This window comes from Gymnoscopelus braueri (assembly GCF_963280865.1).
Source record: "Gymnoscopelus braueri genome assembly, chromosome: 7".
Lineage (NCBI taxonomy): Eukaryota > Metazoa > Chordata > Actinopteri > Myctophiformes > Myctophidae > Gymnoscopelus > Gymnoscopelus braueri.
This window is the reverse complement of record NC_137608.1, coordinates 32,609,874-32,637,071: the sequence shown is the minus strand read 5'-3', so window position 1 is coordinate 32,637,071 and position 27,198 is coordinate 32,609,874. Positions and strand designations below refer to the sequence as shown.

Genomic DNA, 27,198 nt, shown 5'->3' with positions numbered 1-27,198 from the left:
TAATGGTCAAACCCTCTCTAGCAGTGGCTCTGACTCCCACACAACACCTTACCTGCATTGTAAAAGTGGTTGTTCTATTACTTGAATATAGTGCTATGAACTCTGTTTACAAAATACTGTCATCTTTTTTGGGAGACATGGTGCTGTCTCATAAGGCTGCTTGGTATGTTCAGTCCATCCACCTGCTGTATCAATTTAACTGACATTGAAATCATACACACATGGAATCTGCTGTTGCTTTTTTATACTGTATATGCCTTAATTCATATGTTTGGCAATCATGATTAAAGGATGTTTATATAAAGCCTTTTGTCTGTTGGCTGTTGATTGAGAACATAGTCACAACCCTTTTTGTCTGCTATTCCATAAATATATGCAAAATATGAGCTGGTCTTAATATAATAATAATAATAATAATAATAATAAGGGTAATAATAATAATAATAATAATAATGATGATAATAATAATAATACACATAAGTGAAAAGATTAATTGAAACCTCTATTTGTCCTTTGTCATCAGAGTTTAGTTGTGCCCCAGTATTTTTGGATTAGATAGATTTGTTTGCATTGTGAGGCATATTATGGCTTGGAAATCACTGATTATCTTTAATGAAATAGTTCAATTTACAGGCTGTGGCTCTTTTACAGTCAGAGATCCCCATCATCCTCCATTTAACTTACCCTGGTATTTTAACTCCCTACCAGCAGATGGCGCTGAAAACAGTCTTTCTCCTTCAGCACTTCCTATTTTAAAAAGAAGTGGGTGGCGCCAAAGCATGACAACAAAGCGGGTGTGTGCAACGGACAGAGAGCCTGTCTGGAGACTGTACACACAACTGATTATTATTAACTCTACAGCTGAATTACAGACGTACATATAACGTCAACACAATTTACAACTTGAGCGAGGATTACACATTACCTCAGCCTTTTGCACAAATGTCAACATGGCTTCGAAGACAGACCAACTTCTCATCGTTGTGTCCATTCTGGGGGGTAAGTGAGTCATTTAAAGAGATTTTAGTACTGTTGTTGGCATGATTACAAGCTGATCTACATCTTATAACGCTACGTGCCATGTGGAATTACATTTGCACTTAGTACGTTCCCTCTTTAGTTAGTCATGATGCTTATAATAGACATTATTCCTCTCTCAAAGTCTCTCAAAAGTAGAGATTTCCCTGCTGAGTGGCGTTGATATAGCGACCTGTTGTTACTAGTCTGTAACTAACTGCTGCATTAGCTTGGTTAGTTTTAGTGGATCTAAATGTAAAGAGATTTACACTAACCACAATTCCCATGACGTCCAGTGATTTTAGACGTAGTTCTCAAACTTTTTAATTTCATAACTCTGACACGGGTCCACCATTTGAACGCCCTTAGCCTTGGATCAATTCTGACATTTGCATATATATGATCGTCTGGGTCTTTACCCCCCATTTGTCAATGGACATCCGCTCGTCAAGTCTGTATTTCTCCGAACATGTACAAATGAAAAATATAAAGTGCTTACCGGGTAGCCACGGATGTTAACTCGGCATTCGGAATCATTGTGCACTGTAGTAGTCCATATTTTTCAATAAAGAAGTGTTTCAATCCCGTCTGTGCTTGAACGCCATTTTATTTCCTCGTTTACATCGGATGTAATACCGACTTTCACCTGATGCGCCCCACCACTACTGCCCATTGAGGAATACAGGGAACTTCCGACAGAACCCGACACAGACGGGATTAAAACACATATTTATTGAAATATACGGACTAATACAGTGCAGACATGTTCCAAATGTTGCGATAACACCTGTGGCTACACGGTCAGCACTTTATATGTTTTTTTAATACATATAAATATGGAGAAGTACAGGCTTTTCGTGCTGATGTCCAGTGACTATTAGGGGGGTAGAGACCAAGACTATCATAGATATGAAAGTAAAAGTCAGTAGTACATCTATGATAGTCTAGGAACCATGAGAGTCCATGGGCCCCACTGAACCACTGATTTAAGACAATGTATCAAACATGGGATGTAAAACTAGTGACAATAACTTAAGCCTTCATATGCTGAGAGTCATTTACTTTAAATTACGTGGGAAATGAATCAATTGCTTGCTAGTTCACATGTTTTATGTACTAGTGAGTGACATAGAATGTAAATGTGTCCCCAGGTCGCAACTTTCCAAAGAGCCAGCGCCACAGCTTGGTGGTCCAGGCTAAGTTTGACGGGGAGCAGCTGTCCACAGATCCAGTAGAACACAGAGAGCAGCCTCAGTTCTGCACTGAGCTGGCCTGGGAACTGGACCGCAGGACTCTGCACCAGCACAGGTCAGCACTTCTGTCCCCTTTTTAACCACTGGAACCCCAACATACATATTCTGGGGAAACCAAAAATAGCCGGTCTACAAGCCCACAGTGCGCTTGTAGATTGGCTATTTTTGTCGAAGTGGTTTGTTGGTGTTGAAAACGCGGTCCAAGTACAGAGCCAACTCGGGTCTGTTTCAGTAAGTTTAGAGGGAATTGGTTAAGATATAACCTTACCTAGGTGGCCTTCATGCAGAATAAAAAACAACCGTAACCTTCACATCATTACAGGGCACAGATGTCTTTTTCTAAATATTAGCTTTGTATTGAGGTTTGTTTACATCTGACAAGAAATACTGGTCAGCTGGTCAGTTCTGAAGTTGTTAGACACCAAGTCCATTGTATAAAAAAAGGGTTAATTCAACATTGTCCCCTTTTAAGCACTGCTTTAATATTTCTTGTCATAGTGGGATTGTACTGTTGCACTTTCCTTAAACATGACTGTTCTGTCCTCTCAGGCTTCAAAGAACTCCTATCAAACTGCAGTGTTTTGCTGTTGACTCCATCAGCCAGATGAAGGAGAGTGTTGGATATATTGTTCTCGATCTGCGGTCTGTCCAGGAAGTCAAACAGGTCGGTAGACTTATGACAAGGATCAGAGTATATTGTCCAAATATTAGTATCTGTGTATAAAATGTAATAATTCGCTGTACTGCATCGTTATGACAAAAAGTGAGCTGATCTACCTGTCAATCTTCGTTCCTACTCTCGCCTATGGTCATGAAATATGGGTCTTGACCAAAAGTATAAGATCACTGATACAAAATTTGATTTCTACCCCCACAACCCGACTTGCAGGCGAAGATGGATGGATTTAGAAAGATTCCTTGACAATTTTAAACAATTTTTTTCCCTAATTTAAAACATGTTTGAGCAATTCACAACACTCCAAAACGTCAGGCTTGCACTGTCACTTGGAGAGATGTTTAAATATTTCAGTGATACATCACATTGGAGTTTTTTGTAACAGATAGTTTTTGTTGTTGTTGTTATTTATAATACTTAGTTAGCACACAAGTGAGTCAAACTAAAAATGAAGAATAAACATCTCGGCTATATCTTTTCAAACTACTAGATACGGTATCATATGACCAGTCAGTCATATATATGGTATGTGACTGCTTCTACAGCCTTATTGTTGTTTTTCCTAATATACTATACATTATGAGTGTGCTTTCAGACTATGTATACAGATGTTAGCAGCGATCAAGAGTTCTTGACAAATGAATGTTTGTCTTTATGTCTTCCTCTGTTAGGATCCTAAGTGGTATCCACTGCTGAGCAGTAAATACACCAAACTGAAACCTGCCATCATTCTCAGTATGGTTCTGGAAAATGACACCAAGCCAATAGAACCCTCTCCTGATAGGTTCAAAGCCAAGAAAGCCCCGCCCCGACAAGGTCAGCTGGTTCAGTTTCTTCAACTGGTTACTAAATGTAAAAGTGGATATGCTTTTTTGTAAAGTTAAGCTGTTTTCCTTTTACATATTTTATTTATTATTGTGATAGATTAATTCATAGTTTCCTTGTTTAACTCACTGAAGTAAACAAGTTTCATTATTATGTGACTATTTAGCCTGATATTTGTTGACATGTGTTAAGTCGCTCTGGATAAGAGAATCTGCAAAATACCGTTATTATAATTGTAATGTGAAAGTACACTTGATAGGCCATAAACAATGGCCTATCACTTTTCCTATTATATCCTATTTGTAATGAATCAACCTTTCTATCTCCTCCAGGTTCTCCAGCATTGACTGAGCTTCCAGAGAAGTTGGAGGCAGTTCTGATCCAGGATCAGGGCTACCATCAGATCGGACCTCCAGAGTACTGTACTGACATGTTTGTTCTGTCTGTCACTGTGGCTTTTGCTACCAAACTGGAACAGGTAGGCACAAAGCCCAAGCTTCAATATGGCTTTCCACAGCTAACTGGACCCCCCCACCCTGTTTCACTGTTCCACTGTTTTTATTGATTTTAAGTTCATTTTCTTTTGTTGTTTTCTCCTCCCCCCCATGTAAAGCGTCTTTGGATACTTAGAAAAGCGCTTTATACATTTTCGATATTATTAAGCCCTTATCCCTTTCCTCCTAGCTACGACACGATAAGTCTGCTTACTGTACTTAGTTTAGTAATGCCAAAGTTGAAATGAAACTTATATAACATTGTCAACATGTAACTAACATGCAAACTAACATTTGTTTATTGTGTGTGTGCGTGTGTCACTCCCCAGTTGATTCCCAGCACGATGAAACTGTCAGAGGATTCGGATTTCTTCTTTTACTACCGTCTACTGGAAAATGACATCACCAGCGAGCCCTTCCGCAACCTCCTGAACCCCAGCTTTGAACCAGAGCGTGCCTCTGTGCGCATCCGCAGCAGCAAGCACATCATCCACACCTTCCTGGGACAGCAACCTAGTTTACAGGTAGGTATTGTGTGTGTGTCTGTCTGTCTGTCTGTCTGTCTGTCTGTCTGTCTGTCTGTCTGTCTGTCTCTCTCGGTTTGTCTCTGTCACTCTGTCTCACTTAAGTTGATTTCTTGCTGATATAGTTGATATAGCAACGTATTTCTTTACATTAGCACATTTTGGCACATAAGCCATTCTTGGTTGTCTCCACAGATCCACCTGTGTTGTGGGAACCACTCGCTAGGCAGCACGGAGGTCTCTCTCTCAGCTCTGACAACTAGTACAGTAGACCTGGACATCCAGCCAACCACTGTGGAGGGAGCCTTCGTTCTCAAACCGCCTAACAAAACCAGGCAGAAACTGCCAGCTCTGCCTGCTGACCTGCAGCCCACTGTAGGAGTTGCAGTTACACTGAGGAGGGAGGAGGTAGCTGCACAGGATTACACGAATGCACACACACACACACACACACACACACACACACACACACACACACACACACACACACACACACACACACACACACACACACACACACACACACACACACACACACACACACACACACACACACACACACACACACACACACACACACACACACACACAATATAGATGAGGAGAGGCACTCCCATAAAACCATTCACACATTCATCAGTGTTTGTGGATTGGTCAATGATAGCTGACTGTTTTTTTTTTTCCCCTCGTTTTCTCGTCTAGTTTTTAGCAAATGAAGAGGGAGGAGGTGGACCACGGTTACCCTCCCGCCCTTCATCCCATCCACCTTCTGTCCCTCCCCCCAATCCCACTATCTCTCTTCCCCCTCCTGAGGAGAGACCTCGTACAGCCCAGCCTCTCGACTCCCCATCTTCACCACTTCCCGCTGCGTCTCCTCCACCCACCCATCCCCCTGCCTCTCATACAGAGAGCGAGGTGGAGAGTCTCCGGGAGGAGCTCCATGGTGGACAGAGTCAACCTGGACATGCAGGTAAAGGCTCGTTCACACTTCGTCCAGTGACACATGACTAGTGTTGCCTGACAAAAAAGTATGTATTTTCCAATGAAATAATGGTCGCTCATCTGTTTGATCCCATAATGGGGCTTTCCTTTAATGGCTATTTCAGTCTAATCTGGCTAACGCGCCGACTCTGGAAAGCCATCTTTGAGCTTATCGGCTTATTACACAGATAATGAAGGGACTGTGCCCTGAGTCATTAAGGCACTGGTTGGATATAGCCATATTGAATTGAACAAATTCACAATCTACATGCCACTGCATGAGACCACACAAGAGCTTTGTGTTTCTTTCTTTTTCTGGTATAGCTAGTGGGGGCGTAGCTAATTGATTGGTTGGCAAGGGCCAGTACGCATTAAATATGAGAACCAATCAAAACGCACTCGGTTATTGAGCGAATAATGCACAATGAAAGGAGCCTTTCCAGACATAGAGGGTACAGCTTCCACACTGTAACATGCAGTCAGTATTAGCCAGGATAATTATAGTCTGTTGCAGCATGCCGTCATGTGAGCTTTAAGGCTTTCTTACAGATGTTTGTGTATTGTCAGGGTAGCATTTGCTGTGGTTAGTGTCAGTGTTGCAATTCATCACCTTATTAATGGCCAACTTGGCCAAGTCATTCTTTTATCACTTTTTCATTTTTAATAAATGTCTATATTTGGTTCAGTTTTTTTTTTACTTTACTTAAAAATGTGACATAGGCCATTATTTTAAGAAGATGACGAATTGCAACTGCAGTATGAATATTGCTATTGGTTGACTTATGAATACATTCTTTCACTCAGTTCTTATCAAATGAACCGTTTTCTCTGTCGTCTGCAGTCTGAGACACATTTCCCCTTAACAAAAAAATAAAATTATTGCTTGCTTTTGCTATTTCCATGTTGGTCCAATCAATGTGACTGTCGATCCTTCCTACCTCTGCAGCTTCAGAGGTGGAGGTCGGTGTACAGGACCAGGGCCAGGCAGAGATTGTAGCAGCAGAGGGTGGAGTGTCGTCTGTCAGTGTGTCCGCTCCTAAAGTGTCCATCCCTGCCTCTGCTCATCACTACTGCTTCTCCCTGGACCTCCGCAGCCTGGGTCGTCTGAGCCTCACACACCCTGTCAACGCTATGCTGAGGTACCACAGCACCTAGTCTCTGGATCTGTCCCACCTGAATAGATTAACATACAGTACTGTGCAAAAGGTTTGGCCCAACATTTGTCTAGATTAATATTTTTTTTCAAGTGATTCACTTATGCACGAAAACATAACGACTACATTGCAGAAAAATGGAAGCAGATGCTCTGAACTGATGAGTCAAAATGTTACATTCATGGCTCTAACAGAAGGCAGTTTGTTTGCCAAAGGGCTGGAGAGCACTGCACGGATGAGTGTATGCTGGCAGCGATGAAGCATGGTGGATGTTCTTTGCATGTCTGGGGCTGCATTTGAGTCGGAGATTTGGTCAGAAGTGCTCTCCTCAATGCTGAGTATAGACATATTCTTATCCATCATGCAATGCCATCAGGGAGGTGTCTGATCCGTCCCAAATCTATTCTGCAGCATGTAATCAACACCAAACATACAGCCAGAGTCATAAAATAACTTCAGTGAACAGAAGAACAAGCAGTAGTCCTGCAACAGATGGTGTGCTCCCCACAGCGCCCTGATCATTTAGTCAGTCTGGGATTAGGTGTACATGAAGAGACAGACACATTTGAATAAGACTAAATCTACACAGCAATTGTGGCAAATTCTAAAAGATGTTTAGAACAAACCTACCTGCTGAGTACCTTAACGGTTACCCATTAAAACCGGGAACGCATCTGTGTCATTTTAGATTTATTTTGCTATTCAAAAATAGCCGATTTTTGTTCCAGGGCCCTCCAGAAGCAAAAAGTTAGAGTTAAACATTTTTGCTTTAAAAATATAAGTATTCAAAGATTTGCACAAATGTTTAAAAAAATAGCAGATCTACAAGCTCATAGCATGTATATCTGCTATTTTTTAATAGCCAAAGTACAAAATAATGGTTATAGCTAAAGTCTAAAATGACACAGATGCATTCCCGGATTGAATGGGTTAAAGAACTATACACAAATAGGGCAGACAAACCATTCTCTAGACGGATGGCCCCTTCTGCACCATGCCGTAAAACACAGTGGGATGAATATCTTCACATGTACTGTACTCTGTCATGTTTGTGAAAAAGGCATATACTTCTCAAATCTTCCAGCTTCATGAATCTCGGCTGTTCTGATATTGATACTGATGTATTTGCTGTGTGTTCCAGTTGAAATGCATCCTTATTCTGTATTTAGGAGCTCTGTGCTGTTTCCCCAGGTACTCATACCAGTTATTTGGTAGTGCAGCTCCTATAATGACTAACCCTCCAGTGGAGGTCCAGAGAAACATGGAGGTGTTTCTGCCTCAGTCCTACTGTGCCTTTGATTTCGCTGCCCTGCCGCAACAACTACAGGATACGTTCCTCAGGTTAAGACCACACAACACACACACACACACACAACACAGCATAAATACACACACATTTATTGCACACTGCTACGGGATGCTATTAGATGCCCCCTTTCCTGTCCTTTTTCTCTCATTCTGTCCCTCTCGCTCACTTATTCTTTCTTTCTTCCATTCTTTGATTCTCTTTACTGGGATAGTCATAATTAAACACACATTTCACTAATGAACCTGAATTCATGGGGCGCTTGGGTGGCACAGTGGTAAAGCACCTGCCCACCACCGTGGAATCTAGGGGTTTGAATCCACCGTGGTGCATCCGGCTTTCTCGAGCGTTTGCTATATACGAACACAACTGGCCCGTGTCTCGGGAGGGAAGCTGGGCGGGGAGCATGATATTTGTTGCTGCACGTAATCCTACGGGCTGGGGCGGCACCTGTCAGCCGGTAGTGTTGGTTGAGAAAGGAGTGGGACGGAGGTTCTGTGTCATCCCTGTGGGGGCTCCTCGCTGGCAGGTGAGCCAGTAGGGCACAACAGCAATGACAACACACACAGTGTGTGGGGAGGAATTAATAAATTGGGCGGGGAAGAAAAAAATGACCTGAATTCATGGTGAACGTTTCAATGAATAATAGTTTGCATATGTGCATATCTCTGTTCTCCAGAGTTCCTGTGCTGGTGGAGGTGTGGCATAGAGACACTAGTAGCAGAGACCAGTTGATGGGGACAGCCAGCATCCAGCTGTCTGCCCTCCTCAGCGCTGACAAGACCAGGTTCCTGGGAGCTGCTGGGGAACAGCACTGGAGACAGACTCAAACAGACAGAATACCGGTCCTAAAACCACACAGGTATGACATAACCAATCATATCTATTATCTACTAACTTATTACCAGGCAATACATTTATGTTTGTATTCCAATCACTGAAGATGTCTGAAACATGAGCCATAAAAATACAATGCTCCTCTTTAATTGTTTATTGTCCAATTTGGTTGTTATTAATTTGTGTTCTACATGTGTCTGTCCACCCAGTCCCAGTGAGAAGGTAGCAGAGCTTTTCTATGTCACCACTCTAGAGGACCTGGGATTGGTCACAGCCAAGGACATCAGTGTCTCTGATACACCACAGGTCAGACCACCAATTAAATACAATATATATCTGTTTATAGTGCAGCGGATAAAAGCAATATTTTGGGAGAATCGTTCACTTGGTGATACAAGCGTGAAACTTGGTACAGATCATCTTTAGAGGTCATTTATCGATTTTTTTAATCGAGCCACTTGAAAATCAAAGATGGCGGCCATTTTTCAAGATGGCCGACATCTTAGTGGGCAGTTAAGTGATATGATGGTTTATTTGGTGATACAAGCATGAAAATTGGCATGAGCAGTCTCTGTGGGTCACTTGACAATAGGCCACCCACAGCTACTTGAAATTTCAAGATGGCGGCCATTTTTCAAGATGGCCAACACTTTAGTGGAGCAATTAAGTTATATAATGGTTTATTTGGTGATACAAGCATGAACATTGGCATGAGCAGTCTCTGTGGGTCACTTGACAATAGGCCACCCACAGCTACTTGAAATTTCAAGATGGCGGCCATTTTTCAAGATGGCCAACACTTTAGTGGAGCAATTAAGTTATATAATGGTTTATTTGGTGATACAAACATTAAATTTGGCATGAGCAGTCTCTAAGGGTTGCTTGACAAGAAAACACTCCCAGCCACTTTACATTTCTATTTTCAAGATGGCCGCCCCCTGGATCCTCAAAAGATACATTTTCTCATAGAAATGTATGTTTTTTTTTCATTAAGGACGATTATACGATTATTATTATTATGCTAAAGAACAACTTTTAACACATCACAATATAGTTGTGTTGATTTGTTGATCATAGATAGATTAGATAAGAGTGAATATCTGCACTACCAGGGCACACTGGTGATATATCACTGCTGTTAAACTCAGAGTGGGGTTCAATGTCAGCTAATTGAAAGTTGGTATCCCAAATGCTGTCTAATTTACCCCAAAACAGTTAGATAGCCGCACCTGAATTGACAGGTTGTGCCAGCACGGGAGAGCCGAGCCAAGGTTAATGGGGTTTTAGTTAACCGGATGGTGTACAGATCGCTCAGGATTTAAATGGCATTGGATGAACGATCGAACTAAGTGTAGGGTTAAGGCACGAACTTAGTTGTATCCCATACATCAAAGTGCTTGGTAAAAGGTGGTAAAAGGATAAACCCTCGGCCTCTGCCTATGCTGCAGACATGGCAGAAGCCATCATAACAGTTGTGAAAACTAACTGGGACAGATGTTTAATTTGTCAGCAGGTCACCAAGGAAAAACTCATTCAGCCGAGTTTATTCAACAGAGAGCACGATCGTACTGGTTATGATACCATTGCAAGAAATGTTCCATTATTTCATAAGATCAATGCTCTGCCTATCTTACTTAGTCCAACCCGACTAGATGAAGGTGATGGCATAGAAAGCACATCGACAAGAAACAGAGCAAAATATAATTCAAGCTGTAAACTTAGGTTTAACAACACAGAGCTGGAAAGGGCCCAAAAGAGAGCATCTACATCTGCTGAAGACACTGAAGATACCAAAGATATCCATGTCAAGAGGCCAAGAAGATCTAATGTATGACCGGTCCAGCGATGTCACAACTGTGAACGAGGCCAGGCTTGATCTCTTTGCCAGAAAGCAAAGACAATATGACTTGATCCCACCAACTCAAGCAGCACTCAAAGAGCATGCCAAACATGCTTCTTATGAGGCTGGATACGTGTGGGGACAGGCATTGAAGCGACATCCACAAATGCCGAGCCCATCTGACTGGGGATGGGTGGAACAGGACGAGAAGTGGAAAGTCTTCTGGACTCCACTTCCACCTATTGCGGAGAGTTGTTGGGAGTTGACCAAATGTGGGTGCTCCAAGGCATGTACTGGAAGGTGTAACTGCTTCAGATATGGACTCAGTTTCACATGCCTATGTAGTTGCCCCTGCTAGAACCTATTTGCATGTTTATTTTATTTTTATTATTCCCTGTTGTCCTCTGTGTTTTCAAGTGGAGGCCTATGGCTCGGCTTCCCCTCGTCACATCGACGCATCATGTTTTACTTTTTATCTAGTCTATTACTGTGTAATTTTCAGTTGTTACTTTGTAACATTGCTTCCACTGCCTTCCACTGCCATATCTAACAGTGAAGCACATTTTCAGTTTAGTTCCTTAGTATCGTTTGTCATGGTTCCGTGGCTATTGCCATTCAGTATTAGCCATTACTCATAATTTTGGAGCACTGTCCGTTCAGCACCACAACTGTGCTTATCAGCACCACAACTGTGCTAATTTATTCATCTTATTTTTTGTTTCCCCACCCCTTAGTATTTATTTGACACATGTAATGGCTGTTAGTTTAAAAAAACCAATATATATATATATATATATATATATATATATATATATATATATATATCCTCCCTTGTGACTGTTACCTTGTCGTGGTAAGGGAGCTTGTTTAGGCCTACCTCAGTGAACCCTGAGAGCTATGCCGGTGGGAGGCAACTCCTGACAGGTCTTACCAAACTGGACAGGTCGTGGGCGAGGAGTCAGACAAAACACAGTCAAACAACCTCACTTGACAGAGCTTTTTGAGGAACCCAATACATTTCTATGAGAAAAGGTATCATTTAAAGATTGACATCTTGAAATTTCAAGTGGCTGTGGGCGGTTTCTTGTCAAATGACCTTTTGAGACGGCTCATGGCAATTTTCATGCTTGTATCACCAACTAAATGATTTCTTAAGCTTAACTAGTCCACTAAGGTGGTGGCCATCTTGAAAAATGGCCGCCATCTTGACATTTCAAGTAGCTGTGGGTGGCTTATTGTCAAGTGACCCACAGAGACTGCTCATGCCAATTTTCATGCTTGTATCACCAAATGAACCATTATATAACTTAAATGCTCCACTAAAGTGTTGGCCATCTTGAAAAATGGCCGCCATCTTGAAATTTCAAGTAGCTGTGGGTGGCCTATTGTCAAGTGACCCACAGAGACTGCTCATGCCAATTTTCATGCTTGTATCACCAAATAAACCATCATATCACTTAACTGCCCACTAAGGTATCGGCCATCTTGAAAAATGGCCGCCATCTTGGATTTTTGAGTGGCTCGATTAAAAAAGTCAAAGAGTTGACCTAAAGGAATGTTCATGCCAATTTTCACGCTTGTATCACAAAGTGAACGATTGTTCCTACTATCCGCTCTACTATTAGAAGAATATATCCATTTGATGTTGACAAGTAGTGGTGGAATTCTTTGTACATTTTTCGTAAAGTTTCTGGTTTTAAACAACATCTATTCCAGTATACTGTGGACTGGACTGTCGTTTACTTGCTCATGTGTTTTTTATCATCCCGTACTCGTATGCCAGATTTTGTTTTGCAAACTGTATACTATATCCTTTTCAGCCAACAAATGATACAGCATCACATGACTCATTCATAACCATACGCTTCAGGTTCACAGCACAGCACACCATAAAACTTCCAGGCATTGTATGAGAAGTTTTATAGTAATCCGTCTTACTTGATGTCTCTCCAATAAAATAGAACATCCATCCACCACCACAACGGCAGCAATCCCAACACCCAGCATCTAAACCTGCTGCTGCCCCCAGCTCTGCCCCACAGGACCCTACTCCAGCCAGAGAAACCATGGAGTACCGCACCGCTCTGGAACTGGAGCTGTGGAAGGAAGAGCAGGAGGACTTGTTTGATGACCAGGTTATTACACGTTATTTTTTCCCCATTGGTCTGATGAGGCATTGGTTCATACTGATGGTGTGTGTTAATAGTGGAAGCTGGGTGTTGCAAAAATAGCTGGAGGATAATGAGCAGGTGACATATTTTACATAATGCAATAACTACTTAACTTTTTTTTTAAATGTCAAAGGTAATGTTTAGATTTCATGAATGGAAAGAATTAAACTACATACAGTAAAGTCATGTGTACTCCTCTTTGTTGCTGTAGAGTAGCAGTGGGTTGGGGACAGAGGTCACTGGCTGGAGGGCTTGAGATGAGATGGGTTAGGGTTTGTTCTGTATCATGTTGAAATTAATATAGTGTGTGTCACTCTCTGGCCTCTCTGAGATGAATCGGCTATAGGGCTCAGAGTGCAGTTTTGATGTTTTGTTGCCTTGCTCAAGATCACTTTGGCACACACATTGCCACAATGATTATAACCGAGAATATAATTGATTTCCTTTCATTTGTGTTTGTTCCGTAGCTGAAGAAGAAAGAGTTGAACCATATGCAGGCCTTGGCAGAGGAGTGGAGGAAGAGAGACAGTGAGAGAGAAGCTTTGGTCAGGAAGAAGGTATGTACACACACACGTACATATACACACATACAAATGATGGCTTTTGTGATTTTCATACGCATTCTAAAAAGATCTGTTGACTGTGATATTGTCCATCTACCCGTCTCCCTTTCTACCTGTTTCCTACTCTCTCTCTCAAACTGTGCTTGTATTCATATTCTCTCTTTCTCTCCGTCTCTGTCTCTTTCTCTCTCTGTGTCTGTCTCTCTCTATAGGAGGTAGAGTATAACCTTCTGGAGGAGCAGTTGCAGAAGACTCTGTGTGACCTGGAGAGGAGAGAGAAACAACTGACAAATGCTGAGATAGAGGTTTGTGTGTAGTGTGTGCACATACGTGATGAGTGTGTCCTTACATTTTTATTGTGTGTTTTGTTTGTGTGTGAGTTCACAAACAAGTTTGAAGGATTCCAAGTTGTTTGTTAGGGCTGATCAAAAGGTTATGTGTTTTTTAAATTATTTTATTGCTTATAAATTAAATGTTCTCAAAAATAGAAGATAAACTTTAATGAAGTAAATGTTTTTCAGCCAAAAAATGACACATTAGTATCACATTTACTGCAAATTAATGTACAAGAATTTGACGTGGTGACAACATTGCCGACATTTAGTCACTGAGATATGGAAAACATTCTTTGTTTCAGCATGTCTAAAGACAGATCAGTGTTTATGAGCATTATGGTATATCAACCTCACACATAACCTTGTTCATGTGTTTTTATTTAGTGATTTTTAACATTGAATTGCATTGAATTTGAATTGGAGCAAAATGTCATGTCCACACACACAGACCCAGAGGCTGCAGAAGGAGCTTCGTGCTGAACACGAGCTGACCCAGAGAGAGCTGCAGGAGAGCAGTAGGAGGCTGCGACTGGACTCTGACCACCGGGTGGTGCTGGAGAGAGACAAAGGCAGACTGATGGAGGAGGAGAGAGCTAGACTGCTACAACAAGTAGGGAGAGACGGACTTGCAGCCCTGTGTGCGTGCGAGTGGTGAATGTATCCAAATGTATTTTCTTTTAACTTCTAATCAATTCTCTTTGTGTTCTCTTCTCTTTGTGTTCTATTCTGTTCTATTCTCTAGATAGCAGATGGTGAGTCGAGGTATAAACAGCTTGAGAAGGATTCTCACCTGTTACGAGAACAGCAAAACATCCGACCTGATTTACGGCTACAGTCTGAAATTAACCTTCTGAAACTGGAGAAGGTAAAGAACTAGTATTATAAACAACTACTATTATCGTTTCGATTAACAAAAATATAATAATAATGGTGCATCACACACTGAATACTGAATTATATTATAATATTAAGATAATTTTGCCTGGCTGAGCAAAGCAGCACCTCACGTGGCCACATGTTGAAGCAGATGTAAATAATGGGGCCAGTTCATCTTGCTGTGGTAACAGACGAACAATTGTGATATCATATGTCGGGGTAGACATATCAACAAGCCTCAGCTGTCTCGATCATGCGCGACTCCCGCCATCCCACTCGGACAGTTAGTTAGTGAATAGTGATATACCGTAATCATCCACATAAATATCAAACATGATAATTATCGGGCACCCTTTATCATCTGTAGGCAGATCGGGAGGTTTAAGATTGGATCTTTGAACCCCTCACAGTACAGGATAATCCGGTCAAATAATTGTCTTGTCTGGTTGCTTAAGTAAGTAGGACAAATAGTAAAAATTTTATTACCCAAACAGTGTTGTCATACAGAGTCAGTTGTATAACTACCCACAGTGTTTCAGGTGTGCTATATGGATGTATATGTTTTTTTTAAGGCGGAACTGGAGAGGAAGCTGGAGGCCACCACCAAATCCAAGCTGTACTACAAGCAGCAGTGGGGGCGTGCCTTAAAAGAGCTGGCCAGGTTCAAACAGGTATTGCATGATCAAAATGAAAATGATCAGTACTGGTGTGTGATATGCAAGTACTGTATTCTGCAGCCCAATTATGAGAGGTACAAAGACAAATGTGTTTCTCCACAAAGGTGAGAGCAATACCTGCCTATTATAGGGCAATACTCCACCTGATCATTCACCTTGTGTGAAGCCTTATAAGTCAATAACAGCACAAATATTACTTGTTTAGTAATCCAGGAAGCACACAGCTTTAGAAAGGGGGTTCTCTTCCTAAAGTGTCGAGCAATACACAGCTACAACTCTACATGACAGATTATTTTGTTCTCTGTTTTACCGGCCAACGAGATTAAACCCCTTTAAAAATTGTGGACAAACTTAAGACACTGAAAACATATATATATAGCCTACATATAAAAAGCCACCAAAGAAAGTGGTACACACATCTTTTTATATTGCATACAATCATCTCCAACTGTGTAAGGGGGGACATATATATACCAGAATACATTCACCAAGACAACATGCAAATAGAAAATACCCATTGAAAAAATGATCATCACATGATCACATCTACTTAAATATTGACAAAGACCGTTACAGGTATAATGCCACATCTTAGAAAGAAATCGTTGTTATATCAGCATATACTGTGACAAATAAACCCTTATAGACCCCCATATCAGGATTATCAGGGACACATGTCCAATACACAACCAATGTTTTTAGGTTTATAGAATGTGTATTTATGAAATACAAAGGGTAAAGTAACAAAGCAAAAAGTAGTAAACAACCTGAATACACCCAAGTCAAGAGGAATGGATAACGCCCATTTACCTGTATAAGAAGAGTCATAAGAAAAGTAATCATTAAGTCCCTGTGGCTGCATAGTATTTAATGATCTATCCACAACTTGGGGAGTTTACCCCCTCTAGGGGCAGTAACTTGTTCTACATCAACTAAGCAAAGTGTTGATGGGGAGCCATGGTTTGCTTCAATATATAATATTTTGCATGGCATATTACATTTCCTATACGTATTACAGTTTTATGTTCAGAGATCCATAATTTTAACACATTTTTGTATGTTCAGCTGTGCCTTTCCTCAGGGGCAGGTGGGCATGTACCACATTGGTGGAATTAGTTGATACTTTTATGTTATCTTTTGCCAGTAAGTGGATGTGAGAAGAATTCGCAGTTGGTAGTGATGTAGCGTAGTGCACACTGTCCACATAGTTACTCTTAAAAGACGGCCAAGAAGAGCAGTCAGGACTAGAGTGAATAAATGTATCTCTGAGAGTTGGAGTTCTTCTGTAAAAGGGAGAGGGTAGTGACAAACATCATACATCCAATTGCAAAACTGGCCAATGTTTCATTATTATTTGTTTGGTTTGGTTTGCACAATAGATATAGTCAGTAATGAAACAGTCTTGAGGGCTTCACTGAATCTTCTTATGAATTGAAGTTATCAGTTCCTGTTTACTTGCATTTTTCAGGATGTTGACTGCTTTAGGCCTTGTTACTTTAGCTTCTGTATTCCATAGACACTGTAATGCACATTCATTAGCCCTGAAAACATCGGTTGTGTATTGGAGTGTATTGGTGTATCTGATAATCCTGATACTGGAGTCTAAGTGGGTTTACCTGTCACTGTTTATGCTGATATGGTGATGTATATGACAGATGTGACATTATATCTGCGAAGGTCTTTGTCAGTGTTTAAGCTGATTGCTGATATGATGTGAAGATAAAAAAAATCTATGAAGGACTTTTATAAAGGGTATTTTTTGTTTTCTATATTCATGTTGTATTGGTGAATGTATTTTTGCCTTATGCAAGTTCCTCTTGATTGTATGCAATATAAACAGTTAGACTGGGTAAATGTAGAGGACACATTTCACCCCAAAAAAAGGAGTAAGAGGCATGTACCACACATTTTACTATGTTCTTATGAACGCGTTGGTCTGAATAAGCATTAATATTATAAGTAAAAGAAAGTGCATCTGAGTCAAAGGGAAAGTTAGGTTATTTATATTTGTGGAGTGCCGCTTTTTTTGTGTGTTTTGTATACTTAGTATTTATTGTAGCTGAACACCCACAGCCAAGGAGGCAACCAGAGGAAGCACCCTGCTCCACACCCAAACATTTACCTGCATTTCGATGTCCGGTTAATAACCCTGACATCATCCCCATCTCCCCCCAATATTTCCCGGCACTCTTCATTATAGTTTTTCAAATAAAGAAAAAACATTTAGCCTGGTGGATTTTTTTTCCATTTAGCAAAACACACAATAATGAGGGGGGGGGAAAGCCCCCACGATAGTCATTGTGAGTAAATTCAGAAATTGTGTTAAGACCTGTTGCCATTTTGCTATGTTTTCCCCAAATCCTCCCCTAAAAACAACAAAAAAGCATTGAAAGAGCATTTTCTTGATCAGAAGCTTACTTGCACAGTTTACAAAGATAGAAATAATTCTACAGTAAATTCACCCTTTGGTTTCAGAGGGTTAAAGGAAAAGAGAACAGCTCTTTCAGTAAATGCTACTCTTTGAGTGAAAACAAAGTCTTATCACAAATATTTTGCAGTGTTTTTGTTTTCTCTCCCAAAGTTGTCTACAGTAGATACAATGACATATTTGGCTCCTGTAGGTCAAAGCTAAAATCCTCCCAAAGACAGAATATATACAAGATATTGCACTGATATGAGACCAATCACTGTCTGTTAACACTCCCTTAAAGCTAGTAGAAACCAAAGTAACCACACTCATTTTCAGATATAGTAATAAATACACATTTGTAATAGCTCTTAAAACAAAAAACAACAAAAAAACACGTTCACAATGGGCTTTACACATTCAATCAAATTATTGACAACATAATTGACTGAGCTGTCCAAGACCATGGTGACATTTGATGTGAATTGTATTTGGTACTGAATGTTTGCTTGCATGAAGACAGCTTGTGAGTGCAGGCCATGTTTTTCCTCTCTGGAAGGGGTCACAGTTCACTGCTCTCTGGAGAATTACACGTCACAGAAATATTTCTTCTGTTTATCTTACTCTTATCAAACATACTTCATTTGACCTACTTCAAGTTTTTCTTCAACCAGACGTTTGGGGGGTTCATAAATCAATACTGTCCATGTTTTTCTTTTCGTTTTGTCTCCCAATAGACGGCTATGTTTGAGTCAGAAATGACAAAAACTTTCTTTTAGCCACTCAAATAATCATGCTTTATTTTCTTGAGGGAGAGTGGGCAGTCCAACTCCCCCTTGTATTTTTCTTTGTATAATTTATAAAGGTCAGAGAGAGAGAGAAACTGTGAACATATCGTATGGAGCTCAATGGAAGAATGTAATCCTAGACTGTTCAAGGATACATTGGTCCAGAGGTGGAGCCCTCTGGCTCACAAAGCTCACAACGTGTCGCGGTGCGACGCATTGTGAGCTTGTAGATCGGCTATTTTCGATGCACGACACGGTGAGAAACCAAGTATAAATCGAGCATTAATCACTCGAACCTCAGCCAGCACAATTGTGTATTTTTGAAATGATAAGATCAGCTTTAAAGCTTTTGTGGGCCGTAGGGTCACTGATGTTGCCCAGTAAAAACATACACTCACTCAATATTTTGAGTAAGCCCAATTCTCTTTCCATTCAAGATAATTGTAAATTATCCACCATTCAAGATAATTGTACATTATCCACCTTAAGGTTGGAGTAGAATTCACATAACTTTGTTCTCTAAATACAGTATGCACTATGCATAGTGACATTTTTGGTGACGTTTCATATATTCATGTAACTTTGCAAGCTACATAAGCTGTGATTTTAAAATAGGTGTGTTGAGTTAACCAGCACATAAAAACTAACACTTTCAACTCGAAAACGAAAAAATGGAAAACGTTAAATACGCAGTTAGAAGGATTCCACCTGACGTGGGCAATATTTCATTCAGTGTACGGTAGTCTTAGTTTTTCCTCTTGACGATGTGTAGCTAGGTCAGATATCTATTATCTGGTTGCTGTTGGTGTAAAGCTGGTGTAGGAGATGGTTTGAGCTGGTCCATGTGTCAGTGTTGGGACGCTTAACAGGCTGTGAACAGCCTCTGTTTAAAGACTTGGAGCAGAGCAGAGGAAACTGAGCTAAGCCCAAACTCAACGGTATTATCACCATCATTCCTCATCTGACGTCAACGCGTGTGTGTGTGTGTGTGTGTGTGTGTGTGTGTGTGTGTGTGTGTGTGTGTGTGTGTGTGTGTGTGTGTGTGTGTGTGTGTGTGTGTGTGTGTGTGTGTGTGTGTGTGTGTGTGTGTGTGTGTGTGTGTGTGTGTGTGTGTGTGTGTGTGTGTGTGTGTGTGTGTGTGTGTGTGTGTGTGTGTGTGTGTGTGTGTGCGTGTATCTTGGGTCCTGTCTACTCTTGCACGTAAATGTGTGTACTTAAAATGTATATCCAAGTGTGTGTGAAAACATTTGAATGAGTGAGGTAGTGTGTATGTCTCTGAGGAAGAGATTGTCTGAGAGTTGCAGTGTGTGTGTGTGTGTGTAAGAGAGAAAAAGAGTGAGGTGTGTTTTTACACCAGAGCCAAATATTTAGCCACGGTGAAGTAGACAATGTAATGTGCTGCTGCCCCATCAGTCCTCGGCAGCAGCTTTCTGTGTTCCTAATCAGACAGAGACAGAGGGGCCGCGCTAAGTGGGGCCTTTAGTCAGCCTAAGTCTAATGTAAACACACACACACACACACACACATACACATAGAGGGCTTATCTGCGCACACTAATAACTGTTAGTGACATTAGCCAGCTGGAAAACTTAGAGAGACACTTTTCCCTGCACCTTATTCCCTCTCCCTCTCTCCCCCTCACTCTCTTACAGTATATGCCGTTTTTCTCACGCTTCCTTTCCTATGTTCTTACTTCCTCTGTCTTTCTTTTGCTCACTCTTATGTTATTTTTCTCCCTTGATTCATGATCTCATTTGCTTTTTCATAATCCCCCCTCCTCTGTTTTCTGACATCTCTTGTCTCTCTATTTTGCTTGGTCTATTCTCTCCCTTATCCACCTAATTCTCCAGCCTATATTTTCTCTCTCTTTCACCTTCCCTCGCACACTTTTCTTCCTCCTCTCTCTCTCTCCCTCCGTCTCTCTCCCTCCCTTGCTCTCCCCTTAAGTGCCAGATCATTGTAAAGAAAACAGGCTGTGATTTATGCAGCTCTAAGGGGGTTCAGCACTGAGTGTCACCCTGCTCCCATTCATCATTTGCAGGCTTTGTGTTGAGCAACAAACCAACCAGGCGTTAACTATTTAGATGTCATACTCTGTGGTTTAAAAAAAATATCTAATGAAATATCAGTACCGTGTTTACACGACTATCCGTCTCGCGTGGCGATTTTAGCCTGTGCTTGTTTGGCTTTTCTCTGCCCGGCTTCGCCTATTCATTCTCTCCTCTCAGCGCATGCCTTGGCGTGGTGTTTAGCTTACGCAGGCTCATAAAAATTCTTGCGGTCAGAATGATGTTCTCCTCAACCCAGGTGGTGTTGCCTACCTGGCAGGCAGAGAAGGGGGAAATACCCAGACAAACAATGTTGTTCCTTTTCCAAGTCTGTACAGTATGCAGTGCAGTAAGATGGGAAGCTAATTGTGGTCTTTTGAATAGACAAATCATTCGGACAATGTAATAAACAAGGTCATTTTGAAGTCTTAGCGTTGACAGTGGTGTGAAGTCTGTCTTTTTTTGGTCTTATTATTAGGACCTTGATCTAAAGTGGGTCTTTTTGAAAGCCCAAGTGTTGGGACACTGACCTACATTAACATTTCTGTTTCAATCGGTTCAATGGAAGGTTTTCTTTTTTGCATGTCCCATCTAAGTACACATACTCATAGCTTTACTTACAGCAGTACATACAGATTTCATGCTGTATGCAGCTCCCCTCAAGCAGTTTTAACGGTTTAATGCTTTGTACAAGAGCATTTCAGCACTACCGGTGTTCTCTGTAGTCTACCTGTGAGTATATCGACTCATAGTTAATGAGTCGTCAGCTCTCAGCAGGAAGTCCTCGAGATAGTTGTCAGCCTCTTCACCTCCAGAACATTTTTGCCCTTCTCCTCCACAGGGCAGGCAATACTGCTCACACAGACATGGTGTGCATCATGCACGCTCAGTGTGGTCCAGTCTCTGGCATACAGGTCACATTCCCAACAGTAGTCTCCCCTTGTCTCCTGTTCATCATTCTCAGCCAGTAGTGGTGGGAAGTATCGTTCATTTCAGTGTTCGAATCACTTTGTTCACGTTCACTAAAAAGGTGAGTTGAAATGCAGGGCTGGGATCCTTAAGGATTTGAACAATTTTGGTTCCTTAACGATTCCCTCTCAACGGTCTGATTCCTTAACGGTTCCCTTTTAACGATTCGTATAGGTGGTTCCAAATAGGCCCTTACAGGTCTGTAACTCTGAGAGTTATGGTGGTCCTTGAAATTAAAACATTTGAGAAACACCAGCATTGTAATTGTATAGAAACACCAGCATTGCAATTGTATAGCAGACGTGAAGAAGTCCACAAACCAGCTCTGACCGTGTGATAAAACCGCTTCTGGACACGGTTGCAAATGTGATGGAACCGATTTCGGTTCCTCAATGTTGGATCCGGTTTCTCCCAAACCTATTCAAATGATTCGTTCACCGTTCAGCACTTCCGGTTCCGCTCTCCTCACGTAGTTTAGTCCAATGACAAAAGAGGACCGCCTCTCTTCAGCCAGTCAAAATGTTGCATTTTAGCACTGACTGAGGGAGGGAAATTAACGACTCGAGGACACGGTAACGTTTGAGGAAGTGACCGAATTAGTTCACGTTCACACAACAGACCGAATCATTTCAAATGAATCGTCACAACACTATCAGCCAGTGGGTTGACTGTCCTCTTTCAACCCTCATTGCCCCCCCCCACCATAACTTGTGAAATTGGGTTAACATTGGCCGCATATCGACAAACTGTGGTTAGAATGTAGCTTCTAGAGCGGTCAAATCCACCAGCAAGTGTTCTAGAACCCAGCAGATTGAGGTGTAGAATCTAGATGTTGCAGTTCCTTGACTACATGCGCTAAAGTACAAGAATTTAGCAGCTAAGGCTGTGTAATTCGACTGGCTAGAGTTGTTGAGAGTGCTAACAGCACAGTTTTCTCTGTCTATCCTATGGAGGCCCCGGTTGTAGCCTCTGCTCTAATTGTTAGTGTTTGGCCTCAGATTGTCCTTGGCAGCAGCTCTAGACAAAATGTTTAGTGGGTTTGTTTTTCTTGTAATTAGCCCTAAACGTCTGTAATTCAGAACATTAATGTTCCACAGACAGCAAGGCCTGTGTCAACACTGCTGTGTGTGTTGTATGCGCATGCGTGTTCCTGAGTGAGAAGCGATGTGGAAGCGGGGCATGTGAAAATGGTAAAATGATGTGTGTGTGTGTGTGTGTGTGTGTGTGTGTGTGTGTGTGTGTGTGTGTGTGTGTGTGTGTGTGTGTGTGTGTGTGTGTGTGTGTGTGTGTGTGTGTGTGTGTGTGTGTGTGTGTGTGTGTGTGTGTGTGTGTGCGCGCGCGCGCACGGGGGGGCGGGGGGGGTATGGGAAGCAGCCGTGTGAAAATTGAAGCTTTTCATTGTGTGTGAAGAAGAGAGGTGAGCTGAGTAACAATATCAAAATGGTTTTGCTCTGTGTGTGTGCACGTAAGTGTGTGTGTGTGACGGTGGGAAAGAGGAGATGGGGGAAGAAAAGCTGTGTGAAAATTGAAACTTTCCATGTTTCAGTGTGAAGAGAGGTGAGTTCAGCAGACGTGTGAACATGGAGTTTTTCCCACCCAGACCCAGTACTGGTTCTGTTCTGTGTCAGAGGAGCCACCCGGTCAGAACCTGCTTCCCAAACCCCATCACATTGGACCCTTTAAACTAAGACACACAGTGTTGTAACACAGTGGTTCTCAGCCATTTCTGGATCAGGGCCCACTTGAAAATCTTGAAAGTGTTTGTGGCCCACCCATCTGACCACTTAACAAGTGTTAAGTGGTCAGATGAGTGGGCCGCGTACAATTTCAGTGCCTGTTTATTTAAATAATCAATCAATCAATTGGGTTCCGGCTTGGATCGATGGAACCAATGTAGTATCATTGAAATAGATAAAAAATCCAAGATTTTAAAGAAAAAAATACCATGTCATTTTGGTACATATTTTTTTTTTTTAAAGACTTTTTTTTTTTTTTTTTTTTTAACTTTGTCATGTGGACAGCAATCAACAGTGCTGTCCTCAATCTACAACCCCACCCCCGCCCCCGCCCACCCCCACCAAGGCACAGTACAGGAGCTTGGCACATCCACCCAAAAAATATATAATAATAAAAATAAAATAAAACTAGAAAAAGTGCTCCTCGGAGCACAAGTCTCCGCCAGGTCAGGTAGGTTATTGTGGCCTCCTGGTGGCGCTATAACAGACCAATGTAAAAAGGTGGCATTTGTTCCTCGGCCTAGTGGGAATGTGCATGTGAATGAACTCCCCCAAAAAACGGACCAATCCTGCTAACTTTGGAAGCCAACCTTAGCCAATGACGATGGAATATGGGAAATCGGACAGATCCGGGTTGATCACATGACTATAGAGATACTGTGTACCGATTTGCATGACGTTTGGATAAAGGCTGTAGGAGTAATGGGAAAAAAATGGTTTTGCACAAATCGGCCTCCTGGTGGCGCTATGACAGGCCCATGTGAAAAATGTGGGGCAGAGGTTCTGAATTGGCATCCAGGGAGTGTGTGTGCAAAGTTTCGCAGCAACCGGGCCAACGGTGCCGGAGATTAGCTGGTAACACACGGACAGGACAGGACACACGGACGGACGGACGGACACACAGACGGACGGACAGGGGGTAAAACATACTCTCTCGCTATGCCTTTCGGCCTGGCGGAGACAATAAAGCTAGACAAAAACAAGGGGAGGGGAGGGAGGAAAGAAAAAAAACACATAAGAGGCACAACAGACCGTGCTACACATACAGTAGCGCCAGTATCAGTCTCTGCATACTTTTTTTAAATATTAATGTTATACTATCATTAAAATCACAAATCAAGAAGTTGAGTTTCGTTTTTGAGTGCTTCGTTTACAGCAGAGAGAGGACATGGGACCAGGGTTTATGCCATTTATTCATGTACTGTCAGTCCCTCGGGGTAAGAGTGTCTGCTAAATGCCTAAATTGTAATTGTCCCAAGTCCGACTCAAACCTGGGATGAAGTTATTATGTGGTCACTGGTCAGTGGACAAACGTGATCTAGGTTTGTTATAATATAAGACACAGAGGTGGTCTTGGGAAACCATCGGCAATCAAAAATATTTGGAGAGCAGCTGAGAAATGTTGGACTTCATTTGTATTTCCCTCGTTTTCTGTTTTCTGTCTCCTTGCGCGTCTGTTTTGGCTTCAGTTTTTATTCATTAAACTAGCATATGATATGGTTTTAGAGTGTTCTCAGCCCTCTTTTTTTCAGTTTTTTTTCCCAGCTGCTACAGTACACTGTCCTTAACCGCTTTAAACCTAGAGTCCCTGTTTCGGGTCTGTAATTATAGGTGAAACATTTAAAAATCTTAGTTACGAAGCTCACAATGGATCACTTCACGATGCATTGTGAGCTTGTAGATCGGCTATTTGTCGTACAACAAAGTATACAGGGCTTAAGTGGTTAAATGCCGGGGAGCAGTATGTTTGAGTTGTCATACTTTGTATAAATTCCTTTGAGAGAATCAACTAAAGCTAACTGGTTAAAAGCAATAATGTATGTTTGTGTATATTCAGAGGGAGCAGGAGAATGCAATGGCACGTCTGAAGAAACAGCAGGAGGAGATTGAGGCCATGAGGCTGCGTTACCTAGCAACCGAGGAGAAGGAGACGGTCCGGACAGAGAGACAGGAACTGGACGACATCAGAAATGAACTCAACAGGTGATGATGATGATGATAATCCTAATGTTGATAAAGGTGAACTTATCTATGCTAAAGCAGTAGTTCTCAAACTTTTTCAAGGACCCACAAATTATGTATGCAAGTATGTATTTGGCTGCGGACCCCCACCTGAAAATATTTTGTGCCACTGCTATGAAACCCCCATAGAAGATTTGTGTTGATGAGCTCACAACTCACTTTGAGAACTGTTGTGCTAAAGCATGACTCTTTTTGTGTTGTGTTTCATGAAAGATTCCCACTGCCTTCCTCTCTTGCTCTCCTTTTCCCCCTCTCCCCATCTCTGTTTTATGTCTCTCTACCTCTTTTCACTGTGAAACCAAACTATGTTTGAATTAAATCTTAGTTTTTCTGTCCCCTCCAGGTTGAAACAGCAGGATGTTCGATTCGGTCCCTCCTCCTCATCTGGCCCCGCCCCTGGCCGGTCCCAAAGCCCGGCCATTAACGAGAGTGCTGACGACCACCTGAGTCGCTTGCTGGAGGAGAGAGACACGTTATTGCGGACAGGAGTTTACACACATGAAGACCGCATCATTACCGAACTGAACAGACAGATACAACAGGCCATGGCTGAGCGAGGGACTCACTGACTGGCAGAAACGCACTTTAGCGACTTCTAATTCTATTCAGTGTGTTGGGGTTGCAGTGAAAGATGTATTCAACCGACCATATTTTATGAATCGCCAATGCTTCAGCACACTTTCGCCAGGTTGTATGTCTGAACATCTGAAGCTGCAGATGACTGATCGGACTGATGTTCTCTTTTTGCCAAACAAACAGATTCTGATGTACTGTGTTCGGATGAAACGAATGACTGCATCATTTCTTAGCTTGACATACAGATCAACAAAACATCTACAGCAAGGAGACATGAACTGACAAACAGTTGGGACAGATACACCTGTAAACCTTACCAGTTAAGAACACCTGTTTAACCGCTAACAAACCAGAGAGTGTGTGTGTGTGTGTGTGCGCGCATGTGTCACATTTTCATTCACTGGTTTTAAACAATGGAAAACATTCTCAAGCACTCTTTCACATTTCTTAGTTACAAGTCAAAGATAGAATCTTTTTTAATGTATTGTTTTATGTTACAGAAATCTCTCTCTATATATATATATGTCTATATATATATATGTCTATATATATATATATATATATATATATATATATATATATATATATATATATATATATATATATATCCGAATCAAATGTTTCAAAGTCAACTTCTTTTTATCGTATCAAATAAGATTATATGTGTGTATTTCGGTAGTAATGGCCATTGTTCAAGCTGTCAATTCCACCTTTGTGGTCTAACCACTGCTTTCACCAGCAGTGTTATAGTATGATAATAATGGGTTTCTGTGTGTCTGTCCTTGGTAAAAGGAATGTTAGTGTTTTACAGCTGTTTTTGTTTGTTCTGAATTCGTTTTTGCATTTTTGATAGTCCCATGCCAATGTTCTTTATCCTAAAAATGTATGTCTTGAGTTACAGGGCTGAAATACAATGCATCTATATCACCAACCTCTTTTTAGCAATACAGTTCAAAGTATAAAATATCTAACTTATTGTACATAATTTTGTACTGTAGAAATATACAGCATTTTGAGCCCAGTTACTTGGTTGTAGAGTTGACCAAAAGGTTTGTAACACAAGGTGGCGCTATAACCTCAGAAACGGTCGAATCCACCTGTCCACTAGAACCTGTCTGCCAAC

The 27,198-nt window shown here is 41.5% G+C and overlaps 1 protein-coding gene across 1 annotated transcript; it reads left to right on the top strand.

Annotated features, from left to right (window-relative positions):
* Nucleotides 1-804: 804 nt before the first annotated feature.
* Nucleotides 805-26,564, top strand: cep120 (centrosomal protein 120). Its single transcript, XM_080433747.1, has 20 exons — nucleotides 805-999; nucleotides 2,169-2,325; nucleotides 2,820-2,934; nucleotides 3,618-3,762; nucleotides 4,104-4,249; nucleotides 4,595-4,789; nucleotides 4,985-5,197; nucleotides 5,492-5,759; nucleotides 6,717-6,909; nucleotides 8,116-8,265; nucleotides 8,910-9,092; nucleotides 9,277-9,373; nucleotides 12,869-13,042; nucleotides 13,546-13,635; nucleotides 13,854-13,946; nucleotides 14,425-14,586; nucleotides 14,719-14,841; nucleotides 15,425-15,523; nucleotides 25,315-25,460; nucleotides 25,843-26,564. The coding sequence occupies exons 1-20, from the start codon at nucleotides 951-953 to the stop codon at nucleotides 26,066-26,068; spliced, it is 3,024 nt and encodes a 1,007-aa protein (XP_080289873.1). The 5' UTR covers nucleotides 805-950; the 3' UTR covers nucleotides 26,069-26,564.
* The last annotated feature ends 634 nt before the right edge of the window (nucleotides 26,565-27,198 follow it).

Bases quoted from the DNA above. Each gene is read 5' to 3' on its own strand.
- cep120 (XM_080433747.1), top strand. From the start codon at position 951: ATGGCTTCGAAGACAGACCAACTTCTCATCGTTGTGTCCATTCTGGGG. The intron at 2,935-3,617 runs GTCGGTAGACTT...TTCCTCTGTTAG, and splicing joins CTGTCCAGGAAGTCAAACAG to GATCCTAAGTGGTATCCACT. The intron at 25,461-25,842 runs GTGATGATGATG...TGTCCCCTCCAG, and splicing joins ATCAGAAATGAACTCAACAG to GTTGAAACAGCAGGATGTTC.